A 25,306-nucleotide genomic window follows, 5' to 3' on the forward strand; every position below is an offset into this window, starting at 1 on the left:
AGTTTAAACTAAGTAAACGAACTTAAACGAGTAGTATAACAACCTACCTTCCTTCTGAGCTACAACAGATCCTAAGGTTGGTTGGGAATGGCTTCTAACACCTTTGGACACTTGATCACAACTTCCTACTTCGTCAGAAGACTCAGAACCTCCTGGTTATACTTGAACTTGCTTATGAACAATTAAAACACCAAGAACACTACCTAAACTAGATTTAAGTGAGAGATTATTAGCTGATGTCTTGTGCATGAAATGGTCGTGGTATGGCTGCTATTTATAGGATAAGATGTCATGAATGAGTCATGAATCGTGAATAGCCACGTAGCCACGATTTTGACATCTCATGTTGTCAGACGTGTTTAGACGGTTCGTCTCATAATTGCAGCCCGCCTCGTCTAATAATTGCGGTGCATGAGACACCCCGTCTCATCTGGAAAACCTTTGTGACTGGGTTTGGTATGATACGAATGACGGTCCGTCTCACTCATCTTTTGCATATTTACAGATTAGTCCCTATACTTTAAGTTTGAAAGAATGACCGAAGTTTTCGTGATGTTACAAGACACCCTCAGTAGGAGTGGAAGTAACTAAAACAAATCCTTGATACTTGGGACGTACATACTTTAAAATTCTATCAAAGGCCTTTGTCTTAACGGTACCGTGGTGGTAGATAAGACTTTTCTAAGGCTGAGGTTCAAGTCATGTTGTCATAAAAACACGCATAAATAGTTTAATAGTGGAGTTAAATTTTCCATTAAAATAAAATACTTAAATCTGTAGGGCTAGGTAATTTCACTTTCAATTGGTTACTAGTATAAATTAAGGTGACATTATTCGGACACAAACCACTTTAAATTTCTCGTAAAGTTACTCATTGTAAGATGTTTTAATAGAGATCCGGTTCTTCTATGTTAGATATAACATTGTGTTCATCGTCTTAATCACTTGGTTTGTATCATGGACTAGGGTAAAGATTACTTAAATGAAATTAAGTACTGCGTTGTGAAAATATTGAGTGGTGAACTTTTAGAGACCAGTCTGGAAAATGGTATTAAAGTTGTTACTACTAAGCAAATGAATATTATACGCTGACACTTACCGACATACATAATACATAGTAATTGCTAGTGGATCTCCTAAAGAATCATGTGGAAAGTTAAAAAAGAAGAAAGATAAATCAAGGAAACTTTCGGTAATCCTACCTAGATTATCAGCATAATACTGACGGGTAATAACAATTGAGCTAACCAATAGTTACCAATGGATATTTATCAAGGATGGGAAGTCTAGAATTCGTCGGTTTCAGATAAGATTTATGCTCACTATTTTCAAAGGTGTGGCGACATGGGTCTAATATCATTGAACAATCCATCGATTATATGTTACCAAGTGGTGCTTAAGATTTCATATAGGATTTCCTTCCAGTCTTGTAAAGGTTTGTTTATGTGGGTCCATTAGCGTAGGTCGATTTGTCAGTAGTATGGTCTTAAATAGCTATAGAAAAATAGAGGGATTGAATAGGTTTTCTAAAATTTTACTTTAATAAAGATTCTAATCTTGTTCGCTAAACTATTTTTACAACTCAAGATACAAGATATGTAATAAGTAACGAGTTTAAGGGGTAAAGATAACAAAACCGATTTATAGATGTTCAAGTAGATGTTTACAAATCCACTCTAAGTCCTTTCCCCGATTCTCCAATCAAGAGTTTCTCCACTAAACGTTTCTCTAAATGGTAGGGATCACGAATACAGCTTTTCACTAAGCGAAGGTAGTGATCACCTTTTTCAACACTCTATGTCAAGATAATATGCCTTTACAATCTTAAACATTCACTTTTGTCACACCTCGACTTTGGGACTAAGCGTGTGACCAATAATTGGTACTTGTTTTCTAAAATACTAGAGGTGCGGTTTGTTTTAGCGAAAGATTTCGTTCTTAATGAAATATTTATTTATTTTAAAACTTCTTGGGAATTAACTTCCTAAGTGTTTTGGTTCAAAAATATTGTTTCATTTGATTACAAAATTTTTAATAATTAAAACTGAGTCATCTTCATATAATAAGCGTCTAACTCCATAAATGACTCTAATTTCTTGCTACTGCCGTTTAACATAATTTCCTGATTTTTTTTTGGGTGGGGGGGGGGGTGCATAAATTAACTATATGTTGGTGAAACGTTGACTCTCAAAATATTTAACAAATCTTTAAATGACAATTTAATTTTCTTGAAAAAATACAACAGATCATCTTTTATTCCAGAGATATGTGTCACTGCTATACACACACAATTCAAAGGTTCTTTGAGCCACGTAGCCCGTTCGAGAACTGGATATGACTAACATATCGCATGCTTGCTTTGCTAGTTATGATTGGATCAAGACACATATGTAATCAGTCTGAGTTGCTTTTATTTTCTATCTTGTATGTTAAAGATCACGTAATCTCAAAAATGTTTGAATGACTCTTTAAGATAAACTTCCTGTTTATCTTATTAGTAAAAAAATTTTAACTGCTTAACGTTTTCATGATATAAAAAGATTAAACGTTTTCTGTACTTATTAATGTCAATGCATTACCTCTGACCTATAGTACGAAAATAAATTTTATAAATATCTAGGTTGAATGATCTAGCTTTAGACATTTAGTCTAAATTGCATAACTTTAAACCTTAATAAATTATTCTCTTAAATAAAACATTTATATGTGTAGTCTTTTAGTTTATTTACCATTTATGTTTTACGTTTCTTCTTCACGAAGAAACGTCTATTTATAAATATTTGTATGTTTATTCTTCAAGAAGAAACTTCAATTTGGCTAAAATCTTTGTATGTAAAATCTTACTTTTCTTAATAAAAAGGTAATGTTATTTTGACTATAATCTTTGTTTATGACACGTTTAAAATATATCTGAAACCTATGAAGGTTTAGGCTATACCCCGACTAGGTTCTAAGCCATACATTAAAATAACTTAAGCGGAACCTCTACCTAACACGGGTATTTGGAGTATAGGCTTAAGATCAATGGAACAACACCTCTAATCTACGTCATGTATCGAGAAACAAACCGTCGGAACTATGAGACTCGGCTTGTTGGCACGCTTCACGAGGTTGTGTGTGTGTGAAAGGTGTGTTTGGGATGAAAAAGGATCGCTCCCCTACCCCCCCCCCCACCCCCCTTATAGGTAGATTTCTCACTCCTTCGCGTATCGCAACGAAGGATAGGGCAAGCCGTTGCGCAGCGCCTCCATTAACCGTCTCTGAATATTTTAATCCATAGCGTAATTCGACAGGTAAAGTGGTAGGTTGTCGCGTAGCGCAATATCGTCCACGTGGGTGGTTGTGTCAACCCTATACTTGTCACGTATAGTTGTCTCATCGACACGTCGCTCGATACATGTCATGCTGACTTGGAGGCTACGTCGCGTAGCGCGATGGGCAATGGGTCGATCCATCGTGTAGCGTGACACCGCCCAAATATTGTTTTTCTCCCAAGTTCTTCGCTTAACGCGATAGACTTGATATTTATCCATCACGTAGCACAACGGGCACCAGAAATTCTTTTTTTTTTTCGTTTTTCGTGTTGGTTCATCGTACGTGCTTCGGGTGTTGGTTCCTAATTATTATAGGAATATTTTGGTCCTTTAACTATTCTCACTTGTTAAATATTACCCAAAAGTTTCGGGATGTTACAACTGCGTCAATGGAGTGAATCCTAACAACATTATATCAACACAATATTTAAACACTGAAGAGTAAAACAACACTATGGAAAGATACGTTGCTATTATAAATCTTCAATAGATCACTAGAACAATTCGAGTGATGTCCCTACGATAATACAAGAATTAGTAAGAAATGTTGTAAAAATTTTTCTTCTTTTCATTAAAAAATCCTTTTGTAGCGACTAATTTATTATAAAAATAAAATAAGCTTAACACAAAACAAGTAAAAAAATAATAACAACCTGGGAGAACAATGAGAATTAAACCCACGAATGGTGGATTCACAACCCACTACCTTGATCCACTTTGTGTAACATTTAAGATCTTTTGTATTTGTATTCGTATTTATTTACCCGATTCGGTAATGTAATCGGCTCTTTAGTATTAATAAAATCATTTATATATTAGTATTTAATTGTGTTTAAGTTAATTTATAATTTCATAACTTTCAATTATGCTAAACTAGTGGATTCACCCGGCGCGTTGCGCCGGGACAGGTCAGTAAAACTCATGCGATGGTAAAACTCAAGTATTATCGGTCCCAGACGTTGAGGCAGTAATTCGACGCGATTTCGGTCAGTTTTGGTTACATGCGTTATGGTATTAGAACTAAAACAAAAAATAAAAAACAAAAAATTGAGGTAGGCCAATGGGGTGGTGTCGGGCGGTAAAACTCGGCCATTGGTAAACCTGAGCGTTGTCATTCCCAGGCGTTGAGTCTTTGTAAATTTGGTCGGTCTCTGTCACGTCAGGGGCGGATCCAGTGTTCGGTCAGGGGGAGCGTTTGCACCCACTCAAGTCTGTAGTTTCCTTTAAAAATTTGTAATATATTAGGTCCAAAGAGACCCATCCAAACAAAATTTAGTGACCCATCCAAAAACAATTTATTGCCCCAGCCCCCAAACTTAACTTTTTAAATTTTAAGCGAATATTTTTAAGCCCAAATTTAATTTTGTTATGAACAATAATAATTAAGCCCATAATAGTTAATTGTTCAACCACTTTAATTGAAAATTTGGAATTAGTGGGAGACGAAAAGATTAGGGTGATAGCGGCTTCACATGTGAAATCTCAGGTTAGATTTATCTTGAGAATTGTGATTTCGAATTCTTATTTTTTTCTAATATAAAACAAGCATTCATGATTCATGGTTCATCACTTGTTAATTTATTTCTTTTATATTTGAATTCTTCAACTGCAAGTCTAGTAACTAGCTTCAATCTTCTGTTTAAAAAAAAATAATGTTCTTTTCTTCAAATTCAAAAGGCATGTGATATTTGTTGTCTTATGGTGAATGATTATCTGGTATGATTCATTTTCCAAGTTTGATGCATCAAAACACGTTGGCTTTCAATCTGTAAGATTCATTTTCCAAGTTTGATGCATTAAAATTAATGAGATTGTGTGAGTTTTATCCATGTGATTTTGATAATGGGGACAAAATTGTTCAGCATCTCAACTCGACCCGTTTCGGTTTGACCGACCCATTTGGGTTTGACTTGTTTTAGTTTGGATTGACGAGTTTTAGGTTGAACTTTTTTTGCACCCACTGGCTAAATTTTCTAGATCCGCCACCGTGTCACGTTTGTTGATGCCAGAACTAAAACACAACAAAACAAAAATCAAATATGACATTTGATCGGTTTTCGATACGTTTGTTACGGTATCGGAACTACTAAAACAAAGTGTGGTGACTTAGCGTGAAATATGTCATTTTTCATCATGTTTGTTACGATATCAGGACTAAAAAACAAAATTAATATTTGATCGGCGTACTGTAAAAAAGGGACAAAACAAAAAAACTTACAAGTATTTTATATTATTCAATTCTATCACTTTATTTTCATACAACACAAAAAAACATTCAAAAAGCATTCCCTATGTCTTTAGTGGGTATCGAACCCTGGTAAGCATTCCCACCACACACACATTGATTTAAAGAAACCCAGACAAGCCATGCTACCAATGAGTGAGTTAGTGATATTCTATCATAAATATATCTTATATACAAAAGGCTTAGTAAAACTTCTTTGTGACACCAAACTTTCCAATTATACTAATTAGATAATGGCCATTAGAAACTTTTAAAATGACTTAAAACGAGTAAAAATGTATTTTTGAAACTTTAGGGACTAAAACAGTAAAAATTCCAAAGTCCGGTAGAAGTCACCCTTCGCGTAGTGCGAAGGGAAACCCATTACCAGTTCGCGTAGTGTGAAGTGGCGTTGTGCAACCATATTTCGTTTTCGATTATTGTTTAATGCTACATCGCTTATTTTTGGTTCAAATCTCATGTTTTCAGTTTTAGTCTCATGGTTCAAACTTCTAAAATAACTAATCCCACCTTTGTATTTTTAACCAAAAGACATCATCTGCCTCAGTCGTGCCTAGCCAAAACTCACGAAATATCTCTCTATTTTCTTCATTTTCTTCTAGAATTAATCAAGTTCATACTTGCTACGTTGACTTTCAGGTTCAAAGAAACGTTTGACCACAATTTTCTCCTAGTTCTAATCACTTTCTGTCACACCCTCACTTGGGGCCTAGGCGTGTGACCAATAGTTGGTACCTGTTTTTGTAAATAAATCAGAGTTGCTGGTTTCATTTTAGCGGAAGTCTTTAATAACATATTATTATTGAAAACTTATTAAAATCTCGGGTTTAAATACCCATTTGATATTTCAAATACATTAATTTATAAAACATAACTCTTTAACAATATTTTTAAATAAAATATCTGAGCCATCAGATAGCATCTAATGACTATAACTTCAATCTTCTATTCCTTCTTGCTTGTATGTTCTAACCTTTCTTGTTTCCCTGTAACATGGGTTGGAAAATACGTCAGCACAAAGCTGGTGAATAACGCTGACTCTATAAATATATTTTCCATACCTTTGTGAAACCAACAATAATACCTTTATGACTACTCATTAGGCACCTAACTAAATTGGGATCAAATTACCCTAAGTACCATGTATAATTAATTATATACACAATATCATTTCTCTGAACAGTCCCGTAGACCTTCAGAGGCATGTTGATGATATGCTTGGCCTCGGGGAACTCCGAGTCACCATGTATGTTTGGATCCAGACACATGTATACTCTTAATCAGAGTGTCCGTTTCTTATTATTGTACACAAAGTTTTAAGGATTCGTAAATCCTATGCAAATATTTTGACTCAATATAAAAGGTTTGGAGCGTATTCACCTTTTCTGTTTATAATCAGTTTCTTTTACTGATTCTTGTTTTCTGATTCTTCTTCTTGTTTTGTTACCTCGGACCTATAGTACGAGAATAACATTTTGTATAAATAACTAGATCAACGATCTAGCTTTAGACCTTTAGTCTATTTCGTATAGCTTTAACCTTGATAAAATCATTTAAAACGTTTGGACCTTTAGTCCTCTTGTTTATTTTCCAATTATATACTCTGTTTCTTCTTCAGGAAGAAACGTTTATACTGAGTTTCTTCTTCAAGAAGAAACATTAATTCAACTATACTCTTTTGAATATTATATTTCTTAATCATAAAGAAATATTATTTTAACTATAACCTTTGCTTTGGAAAAGTTATATAATACTTAATTGTAATCAAGCCTCAGCTATACCTCCGACTATGGTCTAAGCCATTTATAATAATAAAATAATAACTTAGGCAAAACCCCTTATCTCGCACGGGTATTCGGAGTTAGATATTCCTAAGTTTTGTCGGGCAGCACTTCTACTCTATGTCACATTTAAAGGTTCCAAGCAGAAAACAATCGTTCAAGACACGAATCTCATGCCAATGGATCATCATAGCCAAATGGTGTAGGAAAATGGGACACTTTTATATTAAAATTAATATTAATAATAACGATACTCTCGTTATTAACATGAAAATAAGTAGTACATCTACCGTAATACAAACTAGAACAAATAATGAAAGAATATAACAATTATGTTAAATGATTCCAACCAAGCTTCTTCAAATGATAAAGTCTTCAATAGTTTTCTTTAGCAACATTTTCTTGTAATCTTCTTGACAAGAACTTAGTTTCAACTTTTACCAAAACAAGGTCTTCTTGTCGGCTCTTGGCTGCAACAATGAACAAACTAAATTTGACGGTTGAGGCTGAGGCACGCGTTTAACACGCTTCCCTTAAAACAGATTTCGCGCCTCTACATAAGACAACGCGCCTGTCTCTCAGGGTACAACAGTCTAAGCAGTTGGTACTGCCGGAGATGTCCATGGCCCGAGGCTACATCGGGTAAATTATAGTGTTAGAACTTGTGGAAAAAATAGAATAAAAAAGCTAGATGAATTAATTAGAGAAACTCATCTCTATATATTCCCAACATATGGATCTTCAAGACTTTCTTCTTCACCAATAATCTTCATGTATGCATACATCTCCTTGTATTTTCAAACTAATACTTTTTCTAGTATTTCTAAAATGAGGCACATAGCCTATTATGTATAATAGTTATGGATGGTGAATAATCTCTCTTAATTATAAATTTAATTAGAGACATAAAGTCTAATAAAAGCTAATCAAATTCATAAAGAGCTTCACTCAAAAGTTTTCCATCATATGAAGAATTTAATATCAATATAAATTCTAATAAATCAAACAAGTGACATAAAGAATTTAATATAATAATTCAATAAATTTCCATTCACATTATCTAATTTTCCAACAATCCCCCACATGAATGGAGATTGATAAAAACACTCAAAATATCCAATGTAACCTCGACAGTTGAGTATTGCAAGATAGGTAGCTGTTAGCTTTGAACCTTCCATTGTGAAGTACACTTCGTCTCCTAGCGGTTAGTAGACGTGGTGTCCTTGAACAAACCCCCATTTGTGTAGACGACAATACACTTCACACAATACTCTCCCTAGCCGGGCACATCACCTCATTGTCGTGTCCATTATGGTCCTGGAACACTAGCCTGGTTCTGTGAAAGCTCTAGGAATTGCGCACCCCACAATTTCATTTGAAGCGACCACACCTCTCTTTCACATAGGTGATTATCCATAAATCATTAAAAGCATTTAGTGTATAAATCATTAACCATACATTATGCTTAGCCTCACTACATGTCACTGCTGTTATTGGAATGGACTAGGAAGTAATTAGACTCCCTATTTAATTTAGGAGGATATAGATATTAGCTTATATATCAGCTTATACATAAGTTATGCCCCCACAGTGACCACCCTTAGATATATAATTAGGTTGTCCTATTGAACTTAGATCATGGGATCTCCAGTCAACTAAGTTAGGTTTACCTTTATATACCCTTTTGATGGGCTTTAGTCTCATTCCACAACTTGATCTCTACTAAACCCTCATGTTGTTGGATCTATAACATTATCTTTGACTATGTCTAGTCACTACAGATAACTTGCGTAGTTGAGATCAGTTGTCATGATGTGTGTAGGTTCCTGGACGGATCGTACACGGGATATCGCTAACAACGCAGGTGCGGAATCCCTGCGCAGGTAGTTACGAGTGTAGAGATAGAATCACACGAGCAATAAATCAAACACGTTATATTAATAACCGAACACGTGACTCACGGTCACTATTACAGAAGATGACACGTAACAATACGAAACACACTGAAACAAACCCTAAAAACGACCAACTCAAACTGTTTCGTCTGAAACAGTTTATATACACGACAACTTCGCCATAGGCGAAGTTGTCAATAACTTCGCTGATTCAACAAGTTCGCCATAGCGAACTTGTTGACAACTTCGCGCATTACAAAACAAACATAAACAAAACATAATTACATTACAGACTCGATTACAAATGCTAGACTATGAACTACTGACACACATGTACCAACAGACTCCCCCTTGGCAGTAGCTTCATATCTTGATCTTTAAATCTTGAGTCTTGTAATCTTCACCTCTACGCGTGCGCCCCTTCTCTCACACATACCGACACTACCCTTTGATATTTCCTAGCTTGATCCTTCCAAGCAGGAATGTAGAAGATCTTCTTCTCGTTGAGCACTTTCAAATCAGCCTTCGATAGATTAACAAGATGCATCGAGTCGTACACCCGAAGTACTTCTTGTTCATCCTCATCTTCCATTACCGCCTCAGCTGTCTCACAATCCACGTACCACCATTTTAAATCTTTTAGGACGTTCTTGGGCATAACTTTCATCGGTACTTCTTTCAAATGACGGACTGGTTTATACTTCATTACCATCCAAGGTTTGCCGTCATCCCTCATTCCACGATCTTTGTCTTCTATCAACTTTCCTTTTTGAGGCTTTAGCAGTTCAAACTTTTTGTCTTTAATGGCTTCTTTCCAGACGATCTTCCCAATGATTCTTGCCATATCATCATTACTTCTATTGATCAGCCCCAATCTCGCTAAATCTCTCACCTCACATTCTGGTAAGGAATTCAGAGATCTCAACAATCTCTTAAAGTACTGAATGCCGTCGTACCGTTTGATCACAAATAGTTTCAGCTCTTTGTCGTACAACCAGCATATGATTCCTTTCTTTGACTCTGCATAGCCCTTTATATTATAAGTCTTTCTGAACATCGTTGGCACTGCAGGCTTCTTGGTTTTAACAAACCACTGAGCACAGCCTTCTTTCCAGTTCGGCTGCTCCTCCCATACTGTATCTTCTATCACGCTCTCATCCCCCAATTCTGATCTCTCAACGGCTGGAATCTCATGTTCCACTGAATCATCTACAATCTCACCTTCTTCTAATACATCTTCCACATTAATCTGTTCTCCAATCCTCTCAATCTCATCCATAGGCAACACGTCATCATCATCCATCAACTCATCGTCCTCCTCCTCATCCAACTCCTTCAACGCATCAATAACGTCTTCAACATCAGCGTCGTCATCCACAACTACAACATCATCACCAGCTGCATTTGTAGACTCCCCCTCAGTTGTGGAGGCTCCAGGAGCCTGAGAGGTTCTTGGCAGCTCATCACCTGCACCTTAAGGTGCATTGGGATCATCGTCATGATCTTCTCGTCTTTTCGTTCTCAACTCATCGCCCCTACACGTCTTCTCCCCCTGAGATGCCAAGTAATCCTTGAAGGCATCTATTATTCGTCCATGTTCAACCAGGAGGGCAGCTTGTAGTCGATTGGATTCCACTAGGCGGTCAATAGTCTTTGACTGTTCAGCAACAATCCGCTCTAGCGAAAGAATCCTCTCGGTATCTGAAGTAGGCAATGGAGTTGGTGGAACATCAGCAGAAGTGACCGCAGGTGGTACACTTGGTAACCCTGCAGTAGAAGTTATTGTCGACTCCACAAACCGTGCAACTACCACCGGTGGATTAAGCGGTTGAGGTGGTAGGGACACAATTGTTGGTGCCGACGTCTCGATCGCCGTAACCTGTGCAGTAGTAGGAATAAGAGACATACCAGATAAGGCAGGTGGAGCAAAACGTACTAGTCTTGAAGATTCTCCAGCTCCCGAACCTATCCCTCTCTGTTCTCTTCTTGAGCGTCTTAGCACAATCTGTACTGCCTCCTCTTCATCCACTTCATCCTCATACTCCTCCCCAGTTCTCGGCCTCTTTCCCGTAGTCCGTTCACGAGACACCATAAGTCTTCTTGCCTCAGCAAACGTCTCGTCTAGATCAGAGTCAGCTACCGAAGTAGCTGCTCTGGTAACATCCATAAACTGAGGACCCGAGACATCCATATCAAACAAACCATGTCCACTAAAAGCAGCATCTAGATCAACGTTTTCAGCAGTGGACACAGCCTGAGATATAGTAGCTGGCACAGCAGCAGAAGATACAACAGGCGCAGCCGATACAGCATGAGGTGCTGCCGCCTGATGTGGTTGCGGATCCCTGAACTCGTCCCCTCCTGCAGGAACATACTCCGGGTTAATGAGATACCCGAAAAGTGGAGTATGCCTGGGACGCCGCTCAGGGTTGCTACGAGTGCTCGACGTTCTGCACTGAGCAAAGATACGTTTTGTTACGCACTCAACGTATCTGATAGGGCGTCTTTGCGGTATAGACGGAGCGACATGATTAATAATCATTTGTAGAAACCGAGGATACATAATAAAACGCTCGCGCGCCGTCGCCCGTCTCTGACGATCAATCTCGTAAAAGATTAGCTGACTAAAAGAATATCTGCGGTTGTAAGTCAGCGCAATCATAGCCGATTGCATCGTCGCACCCATCCCGTCTGTTCCTGCCTTTCTGCCGGACATGCATACTATCAACACATGCATCAAAAAGCGCCATTGATCCAGCAGAAAGCCTTTCCTCCTCTGCGAGTCCCCCAGCGGACCCGAATAACCCATCCTTAAGTAAGCTCCGTCACGGAAAGGAGCTACGAATTCCGTTGGGTCGTCTCTCGTTTCATCACCGAACTGCAGAGCCAACCGTATGTCTTCCGAGGAAAACTGTATGTCTTGACCATTGACAGTTGCTCGCATCACTGGAGGCTCAGGTCTGCAATCATAATACACCGTCTGCCAGAAATCTTGAATGTTGGGCAGAGATATGGGTAGTGTATTAGTGATCGCGTGAAAAACTCGTGATCGTTGGAGAAATGTGATAATCTCCCTATAGTCTTCAACGCCTCGTGCGTCTGGATCCAAAGTGATGTATTGGTTATGGGCTGGGAAGAATTGTCGTTGCTCATCACCATCATCACCTCCAGTACCTCCAACAGCAGCCATATCTGCACAAAACAAATCAAGTTAGAGACCATATAATCATCTCACAAGTTCGCTGTGTACCATATGCGAAGTTGTGATGTACAGGCGAATTTAAAGGTGAGGCGAAGTTGGGAACAACTTCGCTTCATCTGTAAGTTCGTCTAAAAACTTATAAAAAATTTGAAATAGGCGAAGTTGTGTTCAAGGCGAAGTTATGGATAACTTCGCCATAGGCGAAATTAAGCTTCAAGCGAAGTTGTGGATAACTTCGCTGAAGGCGAAATTAAGCCACTGGCGAAGTTGAGAATAACTTCGCGTAAACCTTAACTTCGCCTGCTATGTTCTGAATCGGGTGTTAACCGTTAAGAGACTTGGAAAAACCTGTTATGAGCTTATGCACGGAAGGAAGCCCAACTTGTGCGGTCTTGAACCTTTTGGGTCTCCTTGTTCGATTTTGAAGACTAATTCGAAATTTGGTGAAGTAGCTGATGAGGGAATCCTAGTCGGTTATGTTGTTGGGACTCCCAACAGACGGGTCTTCAATACGATAACTTGCAAGGTGGAGGTGGTTTGTAACACCGACATTACTAGTTACCAACCGCCAAAACCAAGCAATGGACCTGCTGAGCTGTTTGACTATGTTAAACTTTTTAAGTCGTTTAACGTACCTACTTTGGAAATTTCTGAAGAAGACGAAAGAGCAGTGACGAAGATGATTTTTGATGAGGAAGAGGAGGTAGTGCAACATCAGATGACAGAAAAATCTCAGCCTTCCACATCAAACCCTATCGATACCCCTGCGGCCTCAACTGAAGATGAGTTTATTAATCCTTTTCACTCTCAGCCTGAAACTACCATAGATGAGATCTCTTCAAACTTGGAAGACAATTTGCATGTCGGTGCTGTTCCGACCACGAGAATTCACAAAGATCACCCATTGGAGAATGTTATAGGTGATGTGTCCTCTAGTGTACAAACCAGAAGTAGCTTGAATGAGCACACCTGTGTTTATACAAGCATTAAAGATACAGGTATCATGAACGAATGTTTGTACTCTTGCTTCATAAGCCAAGTCGAACCGAAGAATTATCAAATGGCTTTAAAGGACAGCTCGTGGGTCGAAGCCATGCAAGAAGAGTTGGCTCCGTTCGAAAAAATGGAAGTTTGGACTTTGGTTGAAAAACCAAAGAATGTGCATGCTATAGGCACGAAATGGGTGTTCAAGTGCAAGAGAGATGAAAAGAGGATTATCGTGAGAAATAAGGCGAGGCTGGTTGTTAAAGGTTTTAATCAACAAGAGGGTATTGACTACAATGAGGTTTTCGCTCCTGTTGCCCGGTTAGAAGCGATTAGATTGTTTTTGGCGTTTGCTGCATCTAAAAAGATGAAGGTGTTTCAGTTAGATGTGAAGAGCGCGTTTCTTAACGGGAAAGTTGATGAGGTTGTGTTTGTTGAGCAACCTCCGGGTTTTCCTGACCCAGACTTTCCGGATCACGTATACAGGTTGAGCAAGGCGTTATATGGGTTACATCAGGCACCTCGTGCATGGTATTCAACGTTATCGGACTACTTGCTGGAAAATGGTTTTGAAAGAGGATTGATTGACAGTACGCTGTTTGTGAAGAGAGAAGGATGTGACTTCTTACTGGTTCAAGTCTACGTGGATGATATCATTTTTGCTGCATCAAGAGTATCCATGTGTCAGGATTTTGAGGCTGTCATGAAGAAACGATTCGAGATGAGTGCTATGGGTGAACTAACCTTCTTTCTAGGATTGCAGGTTGATCAGAAGAAGGATGGGATGTTCATTCATCAAACAAAGTATGTTCATGATGTGCTGAAGAGATTCAAGATGGAGGACAGTTCTCCATATGACACCCCAATCTGCGTCAATCACAAATTGGGCGCTGAATCAGATGGTGACGCAGATGTGGACCCTACTCTGTATCGGGCGATAATAGGTTCATTAATGTATTTAACTGCTTCTAGGCCCGATATAATGTTTTCTGTTTGTCTTTGTGCTCGTTTTCAGGCAAACCCAAAGGAATCTCACATGAAAGGTGTGAAGAGGATTTTGCGGTATCTTAAGGGCAAGCCGAAACTAGGGTTGTGGTACCCAAAGGGAGGAGACGTTGAACTGGTGGCGTATACAGATTCTGATTATGGTGGCTGTAATCAGAGTCGGAAGTCAACAACAGGAGGCTGTCAGTTTCTTGGAGGAAGATTAGTTTCCTGGCAGTGCAAGAAACAGACATCAGTTGCAATTTCAACATGCGAAGCTGAATACATGGCAGCATCCAACTGCTGCTCTCAGGTTTTGTGGATTCAGCAACAATTGCGCGACTATGGTCTGAATTTCTTACTTACTCCTATTTTAATTGATAACACTGCCGCCATCTCAGTAATTAACAATCCCGTGAAGCACAGTAAAACTAAGCATATTGACATTCGTCATCACTTCATACGGGATTGTGCTGAGAAGAAACTGATAAAGATCGAAAAAGTTGATACACTTGAAAATTTTGCTGACTTGTTTACAAAAGCGTTTGATAAATCCAGATTTCAAAACCTAATTGAGCTAAACGGGATGATCAATCCCGAGTAACCATGTGTTTGATTTAAAAAAAAAAAAAAAAAAAAAAAAAAAAAAAAAAAAAAAAAACTTGTAGGTCCCCCTGGGGACGTCGCCGATCGATACGAGATCCGCACGAGGTCTAGGAGTGCGGAATCCTCCTAAACTCGTTTATTGGTGTAAAGACGAATAACACAAACACGTACACGATCAAATACACAAACAAATACTAGAACGGGATAAACAAATCTGCAGATTCATATATAAAATAATCACGTTACATACCGTAACAAAAACAGAAAACACGACTGACCCGAGGTGAGCTCTACCTCGGGTCGTCTCACACGACTCTCCTAGTCGCTTACTCTCTCTAAACAAACAAACTACTCAAGACACACACTGATTTCTGGATACAAAACCTAAACAAGACACACATATATATAGACAAAACATCTTCTCGGGCTTGGGCTTGGGCCAGTAGGCGAAGTTGTTCATAACTTCGCCTATGGCGAAGTTGTGATAACTTCGCCTAAGGCAGAAGTTGTTACAACTTCGCCTAAGGCAGAAGTTGTTACAACTTCGCCGTTGGCGAAGTTGTTCTAACTTCGCCTAAGGCGAAGTTGTGCTAACTTCGCCTGTGGCGTTCCGCTGGTCTGTATTGCATAGCGACGGTCACAAAATGCACCAACAGTCTCCCCTTTGACCGTTGCTCTCAATTCTAACAAACACGAAAGATCATCTGTTACAAAACATGCACCAACAATGTGTTCTTAACTTATAAGTTAATTTTGCCGATTGTTTACTTTCTAAGACAATAACCTCAGTGGCCACCTGAATCTAGTTATAATATTTGTCTTGTAAGATACACTTCATTAAGGCAAACACATATCCATTATGCACTACGACCTTTTTGTTCTCCACTAAGTCGTGTGTTTGCAATGTTAGATAGGGTTACTATAATCCTCATTGCTAAACCTTCCAAGTTCAAATGCAAGACACCTCCACATTTAAGTTCTATTGGATAACATAATGGGGTAAAGAAAGGTTCTTCCTTTCTACACAAGTTTGATAAATCATATCAATTATCATTTCTACACACTTTTAAATAGTAGTTTCCTAAATGACTTTCCCCCACATTTCTTGCATTTTGATATAGTATGTTTAACTTTACTTATGCAGACAACTTGACACTCAGGATTTGAACAAGACTATGTCTTTGTATCAATGAGCTCATCATTGCTTACTAATAGAGTAACACTTGTCAAAAGTTTAATATCAAACATCACTAACTTAGAAGGATTCTGAATCACTCTCCAAGGCAACCCTAGAAAGTTGAGGTCTTCTCAAGATCCTCATAAGTTACATTGTTACCTTATATTGAATGAAAATTTCTTTAAATTTATCTATACACAATTCTTGTGTTGTTGATGCTTCAAATTTCCGCGTTAATTAGTCTTCATAAAGCACCATAATTAACAAGTATTAGTCTAGCATGCTTTAGACTACAATACTTTAGCATGTGAACAGAAGATGCATCATTCTGATCTTTCACAGCCATTACAATATCACTTTGAAACACTCAACCCTTTGTTTAGACATAATTATGAGACTTATTCACAATCCCTAAACCTTAATATTCAGGAAAGTCTCACAAGTTATTGTATATAGAACATAAATAATTTTTTCATTCATTTAAGGAACATAACTCTTTTGCCTTTGATCTTCAAGGCTTCACCATTGACTTATAAGTCTTAATCCGAATCATTTTGATGAATACATTTATTACCAACAAGATGTACACTACTCGTCTACAATCACTATTATGTTGAGATAAAGTCAACTATATTGACACTCAAGCTCTTGGAATTCACACTAGCATAAAGTGACTTATACATTTCGTTGTTGTCTCTTGAAACTATTTATTGAGATATTATCTCAAAATAAAAGACAAAATTTCACATAGTTCAAATATGGATGGGGGTAAAAACATTTATCTATTCACCACTATTGTAAGCATATTATAATAAATCTATTAAGATTCAATTACAATAATAACATGATAGATCTCTTATAATTCACGCTCGGTGAATTTTGAAAGATGAATATCCAATGATATAAATATCTCATTAACGATATTACGTTACAATTCACTTTTAGTGGATCTCCAAAGAGTTAAATACACCATCAACATATATTAATTCATATGTTATAATTCATACTTATTGAATTTCCAAGAAGTTTAATTTCTTGTTAACATATATTAGTTCATATGTTATAATTCACACTTAGCGAATTTCCAAGAAATAGTTTATATGTTCTAATTCACACTTAGCGAATTTTCAAGAAGTTTAATTTCTCATTAACATATATTAGTTCATATGTTATAATTCACACTTAGTGAATTTCAAGGATTTGAATATAATAATCTTGTGTATTTCATCTTAATACACCCACCACGTTATTTCATGACCCTCTCATGATGTGGTTATACATTTGATGTGTCGTCATAGACTTTAATAAACGTAACAACTCACAAGTTGTTTCTTATGCAAAATTCTTTCTGAACTATCAATTTATATTAACTATTTTTTTTAATCCGAAAAAAAAAATCCTATAAACTAATTTTACACGTCACAATAAATATTGTTGTATTTGGTTGTAAAACTACATGTGTTATCCGAAGATATTGAACACAAAATAATAATACAACCGAAACTACAACATAAAGTGTAAAACACCTTTTAAATTCAATCAATGGATACACATATGACATTTAGACATCAAATAGTGTTATTAACTTTCAACACTTTCATCATCCAATCGAAATCATCTCAATGATATCATTTTATGTATTAATGTACTCCCTCAAATAGAAACCCATGCACACATATCCTCATATCCTCATTTCAGTTTGAAACCATACTCTTAAACAATCATAATTTATCCAAAACAACAAGTTGTTAACTACATGCACTTTGTAAATTTTAACAAAACTTATGTTCATAAAAACACCAAGTTTTATTTTATCGTTTATTCTATAAAATAATTTGTTTCTTTCGAAACTGTTTAAAACCATTGGTTTTCACGAATAAAATCATATCTAACACGCACGTTAAACTATTAAAATGTTTAGACAAGCGTTGTTTATAGTTATAAAATAACTCTTTCTAACACACTTATTAGAAAAATTAAACATTGAGACAAAACATTTTTAAACTATTTATATTTCTATATTATAGTATGAAATATTTAGTCATAAAACCTTATTAGCACAAGAGTCACTTAACTAATACATAGTTAAAGCTTTCATTAACACTTAGTTAATGTTTTCATTAACACTTAATTAAGTCTATGATAATTGGTGACTTAATGAGAGGAATTTTAATAGACATACATGAGAGTCTCATATGTACCATTTCACTATAACACAAACATGGAAGCCTGTGTTTATATTTCACTAAAATGCACCCAATGGATGTCTTCATGCATTATTTTCTAACACACTCGTTAGAAATAACCGATTACATAAACCATTACAAAACTTATTGGTTTATATAAAATAAACCAAATCTAACATGCTCATTAAGAAATATAAATGATTACAAAAATCATTACAAGGCTTATTAGTTTATATAAAATAAACCACTTCTCACAATCGGTTTAAAAAACGAGACGTTTTGACAAACGCTTTAAACCATAGTATTTATAAATTGTAAGAATTTATAATACGCATGTTGCTTATATTATACATCCGGTCTAACATGCCCGTTCGAGAATTTAATGTTCACAAAGAACATAGGTTTACACCAATAACCCGGTCTAACACACAAGTTAGAAAAATAACGATTGTAAAACCATCTTCAATCGAATGATTGAATCATAAACCATTCATCTTGTATCATGGTATAGGATTTAAGATTGTACCACATCTCTATAAATCCACCTCTTGTATCTCGGTATAGGATTTAAGATTTTACCACATCTTTATAAATCCATACACAACAATTTGTACTACATACATACTTTCAAAAACAAATATACAAGATTGTCGCAACAATCACAATATAATTTTAATATTTTCCGTGAACCCAATATCCTTAGTAAAAAAAAGGTTTAAGATTGTCTTAACAATCTCATGAAAATCTGTTTTAAGATTGTAGGAAAATGAGACACTTTTATATTAAAATTAATATTAATAATAACGATACTCTCGTTATTAACATGAAAATAAGTAGTACATGTACCGTAATACAAACTAAAACAAATAATGAAAGAATATAACAATTATGTTAAATGATTCCAACCAAGCTTCTTCAAATGATAAAGTCTTCAATAGTTTTCTTTAGCAACATTTTCTTGTAATCTTCTTGACAAGAACTTAGTTTCAACTTTTACCAAAACAAGGTCTTCTTGTCGGCTCTTGGCTGCAACAATGAACAAACTAAATTTGACGGTTGAGGCTGAGGCACGCGTTTAACACGCTTCCCTTAAAACAGATTTCGCGCCTCTACATAAGACAACGCGCCTGTCTCCCAGGGTACAACAGCCTAAGCAGTTGGTACTGCCGGAGATGTCCATGGCCCGAGGCTACATCGGGTAAATTGTAGTGTTAGAACTTGTGGAAAAAATAGAATAAAAAAGCTAGATGAATTAATTAGAGAAACTCATCTCTATATATTCCCAACATATGGATCTTTAAGACTTTCTTCTTCACCAAGAACTCTTCATGTATGCATACATCTCCTTGTATTTTCAAACTAATACTTTTTCTAGTATTTCTAAAGTGAGGCACATAGCCTATTATGTATAAGAGTTATGGATGGTGAATAATCTCTCTTAATTATAAATTTAATTAGAGACATAAAGTCTAATAAAAGCTAATCAAATTCATAAAGAGCTTCACTCAAAAGTTTTCCATCATATGAAGAATTTAATATCAATATAAATTCTAATAAATCAAACAAGTGACATAAAGAATTTAATATAATAATTCAATAAATTTTCATTCACATTATCCAATTTTCCAACAAATGGTTGGATAATGGAGTGGGAAGCATGTATAATTAGCAATCTCTAAGGTGTGATACGGTGGAGGCGTGGTGCTGGGTAAGGTTAAATGTGAAATGTATTAAAACCGACGGACCAAATATGCCCATGTGGTCTTGCGGTATCAAAGTGTCTAGAAAAGTGTTCCTCATTGTTGAGTTTACGATTCAAATTCCATAGTGAACAAAACCGACATAGCTTCAAGAAATAAATGGTGTGTATGTAGGAGTAATAGTATAGTGTGTGTATGTTAACCGTTAAAGGAAAGAAAAACCAACCGCACTTCAAGAAAGAAATAAACATGCAAACCTAGTTTTTAGTTTTTACCAAATCAAAGTGTTTTCTTTGAGAAGTCTGGTTTTTCATGAAGGGTCAAGTCCGAACTCAACTGAGAGCTAGCAATCCAACTAAAAATTCTGAAGGATCAAAAGTCTAAACCATAAATTAGACCCAAACCACTTGAAATTATACATTGAATTGTTCAGACAGATATTTTTTGTTATAAACTATTCCGTCTTGCATGCACTACTAGGTTAGTCAATCAGGGCATGTGCTGAACTTTCCATTCGCTATTCTTCACTACTTGTCACCGCTCCACTTCGGCAATCCTTCCATCATTTACCGCGCCAATTAACCCATGTTATACTTACCACTCTTTTAATATAAGTTTTATTTAAACAAAATAATTGAATAAATAAAATAAATATAATTAAATTCAAGTGTTGCTAACAAAATGTTAAAATACAAATGTAAGAAACATATATAAGTTTTACAAAATTCTACTGACAAATTATAAAAGTATTAAGTCTTCGTCGACTACATTGTCAGTAGGAGGCGATAGCTAGTATGTGTCCGTATATGTTCGACCAAACCAAACTCGTTTCAATTCGCTATCACAACGTGCTAGTTTTTCTGCTTTAAAAATATTAATTTGTTGTATTTTCACGTTGAAAAATTTATTTTTTTTGTTTAATTCCGATGTAGTAACCCGATATCGACCAAACTTAATTCGCTTCGACGTTGTAGCCACATCACGCGGATTTTACTAATCGAATACACGCCGTTTTTAATATGATTTTTATCATAAGTTATAGAAGTACTAATACTATTCTTGGCATTTACTAAATTTCTTTTGGGTCGCTACCATAAGAAATGCAACCGATCGATATTTCTCGTGTTCTGAAAGCAAATTTGTAAATTATTTATTTTATGTTTACACAAAATTATTTATTTTTATTATATAAAGTTTTAATTTCTCTTTGAATGGTGAACTAATCATGAGATATCTTATCAGGTACAAAAATAAGAGGACCCGCAATGCTACTTTTTACGTGAAAAAAATGTCCTCTAAGTTCGATTCAGCAAAAGAGGATCCAATCTTAAATCTCAATTCAACAATAAAAAACAAAAATATAAAAGGAAAAATAAAAGATAAATCATCAAACTCTTTTAAAAATCAAATTTATCAAAACTAAAAAGTATTTTCAAATTAGTTAAAAAAAACTAACTAAACCGACTAAAAAACCAATGGTGGTGAAATGGAAATAATCGGTGAGTGTGAGTCAAAAAGCCGTCATTGATCCAAATATTCGTTAAAAATAACCTTGTTAAAAGGTAAAGTAACAAACACCCGGTAATAATATGGACACACATAGATATAGATTGATTTTATGCCTATTTTCAATATTCTAGTCTACGTCATCAAAAAATCTAGCCATAATTGTCGGTCCAACTTAGAGAATTTAAACAATGTACTATCATTAACATGGGCCACGATCCAAAACATAAGACACGAATACGCATGAAAATAATTTAGCTTTTATTTGGCTAAATTACTCGTTCATTAAACACGTAGCAAGTTAATCTGAACACACCTATTTAATAAATACTGAGTATGTTAACCGGAAAACAACTCATTTATTCAACTAATATTACAAAAAAAAAAAAAAAAAAAAAACCACGAGATATTTATTATATAATACAAATAAATCAATTAAATTTTTTATATTATTTCACTACATAGTACAAGATCTAACCTACAAGGAAATATAGGCCTCACAAACAGAAGCTCCAGAAAAGAAATGGGTCGATCAAGTCGTTATCCACAGTATTTACATAAATTTCGATTAACAAAATGTTAAAATGTCTTCTATAACATTTAAACGCAGTCCATCAAATTTTATGCAAAAACTGTCTTTGACTCTGGGCCTTGAACTATTCATTAGATTGCTTGATAGAACAAAATTCGATTGACCCATAATGTAGCAACTCTTCAATCATCTGTTCAATGTGATGATCTTCAAGTTTAGCAAAATATTGCTGCTGATGATTATGATTATGATAATGATGAGTGTTGTTAATATCAGCCGCGGCTTGCTGGTGTTGCATCAATGTTGGATTCATGTCGGGTGGAGACTCGCTTACATGAGTTGAAGACATTCGTTTTTGGTTCGCTATTTGTTGTTGTTGTTGGACTAATGGTTTGGTCATTTGAAGTGAAGCCATGTAGCATCTATGCAATTTGGCTGTTAAAGTAGCGGAAAGTAGCTTGGAAGAAGAGGATTGTGACACATTGGGGTTGTATGGGAAGTTGGTTCTTGCCCGGGGCCCACACATGAGTCGTGCCGCCTCGTCATAGGCGCGGGCCGCATCTTCGGCCGTCTCAAATGTCCCTAGCCAAATTCTTGTTTTCCTGTTTTGGGGAAAGAGAGTTGCCAATGAGTAAATGTTTGATGCAACAATGTATTATGTTTGATAAATAAAATGTGGTTTTCCGCATTGGGAAATAGACTTACAATAAAGGATGACGAATTTCGGAAACCCAAGAGCCCCAATGTCTTTGTCGAACGCCTCGATACCGTTGTTGTGTTCTAGCCATGTAGGCAGAGGATGTTTGTTGAAATGCTTCAATGTAGTGAAAGGGGGGGGGGGGGGGGGGTTGAAATGAGAAGTATAGAAGATTTGGTTGTTCACTAAAGGGAGGGAAGGAGAATGTAGGTTGAGATGGATGGGTGGTTTATAAGAGGGAAGTGAGCATCAATAAACATCTTATATATTTATATACCAATCAAGACACTCATTGAAACTACTATTAAACAAGTTTTTTATTTTATTTTCTTTTATGTTGGAGAACTTATTTTATGTAATCCATACTTTGGAAACACATCTTTACATGGAAAAAAAAACAAATCACAAGTTTTTAAACTACAAATGTGGCTAGTAGAAAAATTGAGAGCACATGACCATCTATCATCTGTGCAACTTTTCATCCCATGATGTATTATTTTCATTATAAACATTTCTTTTTCAATTAATGATATTAATATTTAATATCAAACTAGTAAATATATTGATTCTAGAGATAAGATAAAAGAATATTAGTTTAGAGTAACATCATAGGTTTATTATGACCCTGGTATAATTAATTAACCAATGGTACAATTTATTCTAGTATTTTATAAAAAAAAAATAATGTCTTTATAATAAAAGGTGTTGATTTTTTCCAAAAGGTTTGAATCATTCAATTACCTCATGGCCTTCTGGCAACCAAAGAGTGGGGGCCATTTATAAGTGTTGACAAGAAATTGGCAAATGACTTAGTTTACTTTATCTATTGTTAACAGTTGGCTAATTGATATGATTAGTTTGAATATTTATATTACAACAAAAAGAAAACAAATCTAAAGTGACTAAATTCAATTCACAACATTTCACTCTTATAATTTTGCTAGAAGACAAAACTCAGAATGTGTCAAAATATATGTCTCAAAAACATAAAACCTTTAACTCAACACATAGATTCGTATGTGAAATAAAATAAAAGGGTATAGCGACAAGGATATTTCATATTGATCCGTGAAACTAATGATTCATATAGAAATTAACAAGGATGTTTTCATTTATATTTCGGCTTTACATAGGGTTTTAACTTTTAAGTAATATTTGGTTTCTAATACCCACTAATATTAAATCTTTTATCTACTACTAGTTCATGGTTTTATATTTTACCTGTGTGGAAACTTTTCACCGATTCCACTCAATCCTTGAATTATCTAATCCAAGTTTTCTTTTATTTATAGTCAATGCATTGAAAATGCGTTGATTGTATTTTTCTTATAAACCTAAAAACATTCGCACTAGATTTCTTATTTCATTCCCGTTCCTAACATTTAAAGAAAGTTGCTTTAAATTTTCACTAGAATTCTTATATACAGTGATTAAAATAAATGGAAAACATAATAATAAATGTCATTTATAATAGAGATAGATATGAGGAATCATATTTAAGTTTTTTCTTTTTAAATGTAAACAAATTTTTGGAATAAATATGTTTTTTTTAACTTAGTTGTATGGACGAGATGAAGATTCCAATATAAATATTGTAACATCTTTTGTCACAATTAATATAGATTTTACCTAATATGATACATTTTCGGTCTTTATTTGGCTCAAATAAATCAAGATAACTTACAAAATAACTAAAATTTAAAGGTGAAACATAACAATTTTTGTGGTAAAGTGATGTACTCTTCAATCAAGTATTTGTGGGTTCTAATCCTTCAGGGTGTATGTATGATAATTTTAGAAGTAAAATAGATGTAGAGTATTGGCATACATAATTACTACTTTATTAGTTGGCGTTTCTATTTCCAAGAAACATCCTAGTCATGAGACGTCTCTCTAAGAGATCGATGTTTCAAATCCAGAAACATACCTACATATGTAGTTAATAGGAGTAGACTAGTAATCGTTCTAAAAAGGTTATGGCTTCTAATATTTCATAATTAGATCTTGATATACATATGGTATTTTTGTTTCTTGTGGTATTGCGTTTTCTTGAGAAAACAAATATTATTACATATATTGGAAACATTAGTTATATCTAAATTACAAAAGAACTATTTTATAAGTTACTCTAGTGTTCAAAGGATGTCTAGGGTCATCGTGTATTAGATCCTGCATGTGAGCATATCTCTTAGCGTATAGATGTTCATGAGTCTAAACAACTCCCTAAAAACATCAAAAGTCAAGCAACTTGTTATAACATAATTAACTTCATCTTCTAGTCTTTCACCATTTCTTTAACTAATCCCTTTTAGTTGTTATTAACTTGGTTATTTTTATATTACGAATTGTGTTTGTTACAAAATTAGGGAGATATGTATTATTGTATTAAAAATAGATAGTTTTTCATATATATGTTTTTAATGAAGGGTTTATGTTGCTTTGAGAATTGAGAACTGGATTATGTAAGAGCATGTGGAGTGGGACACGAGAAAAGCAG

The 25,306-nt window shown here is 35.4% G+C and overlaps 1 protein-coding gene across 1 annotated transcript; it reads right to left on the reverse strand.

Annotated features, from left to right (window-relative positions):
• Positions 1-22,163: 22,163 nt before the first annotated feature.
• On the reverse strand, positions 22,164-22,939 carry LOC143626939 (ethylene-responsive transcription factor ERF003-like). The gene is made up of 2 exons (XM_077096865.1): positions 22,818-22,939; positions 22,164-22,714 (listed from the first exon to the last, which is right to left on the reverse strand). Exons 1-2 carry the CDS (start codon positions 22,898-22,900, stop codon positions 22,237-22,239), a joined length of 561 nt encoding a protein of 186 aa, XP_076952980.1. The 5' UTR covers positions 22,901-22,939; the 3' UTR covers positions 22,164-22,236.
• Positions 22,940-25,306: the final 2,367 nt, after the last annotated feature.

This window comes from Bidens hawaiensis, unplaced genomic scaffold, assembly GCF_021521415.1.
Source record: "Bidens hawaiensis isolate Kalapana, Puna unplaced genomic scaffold, B.hawaiensis_p1.1 tig00004551_1, whole genome shotgun sequence".
NCBI lineage: Eukaryota > Viridiplantae > Streptophyta > Magnoliopsida > Asterales > Asteraceae > Bidens > Bidens hawaiensis.

Excerpts from the sequence above, each read along its gene's own strand:
- LOC143626939 (XM_077096865.1), bottom strand. The coding sequence starts at position 22,900 with ATGGCTAGAACACAACAACGGTATCGAGGCGTTCGACAAAGACATTGG. Across the intron at positions 22,715-22,817 it reads GAAATTCGTCATCCTTTATT|GAAAACAAGAATTTGGCTAG; the intron begins GTAAGTCTATTT and ends TCCCCAAAACAG.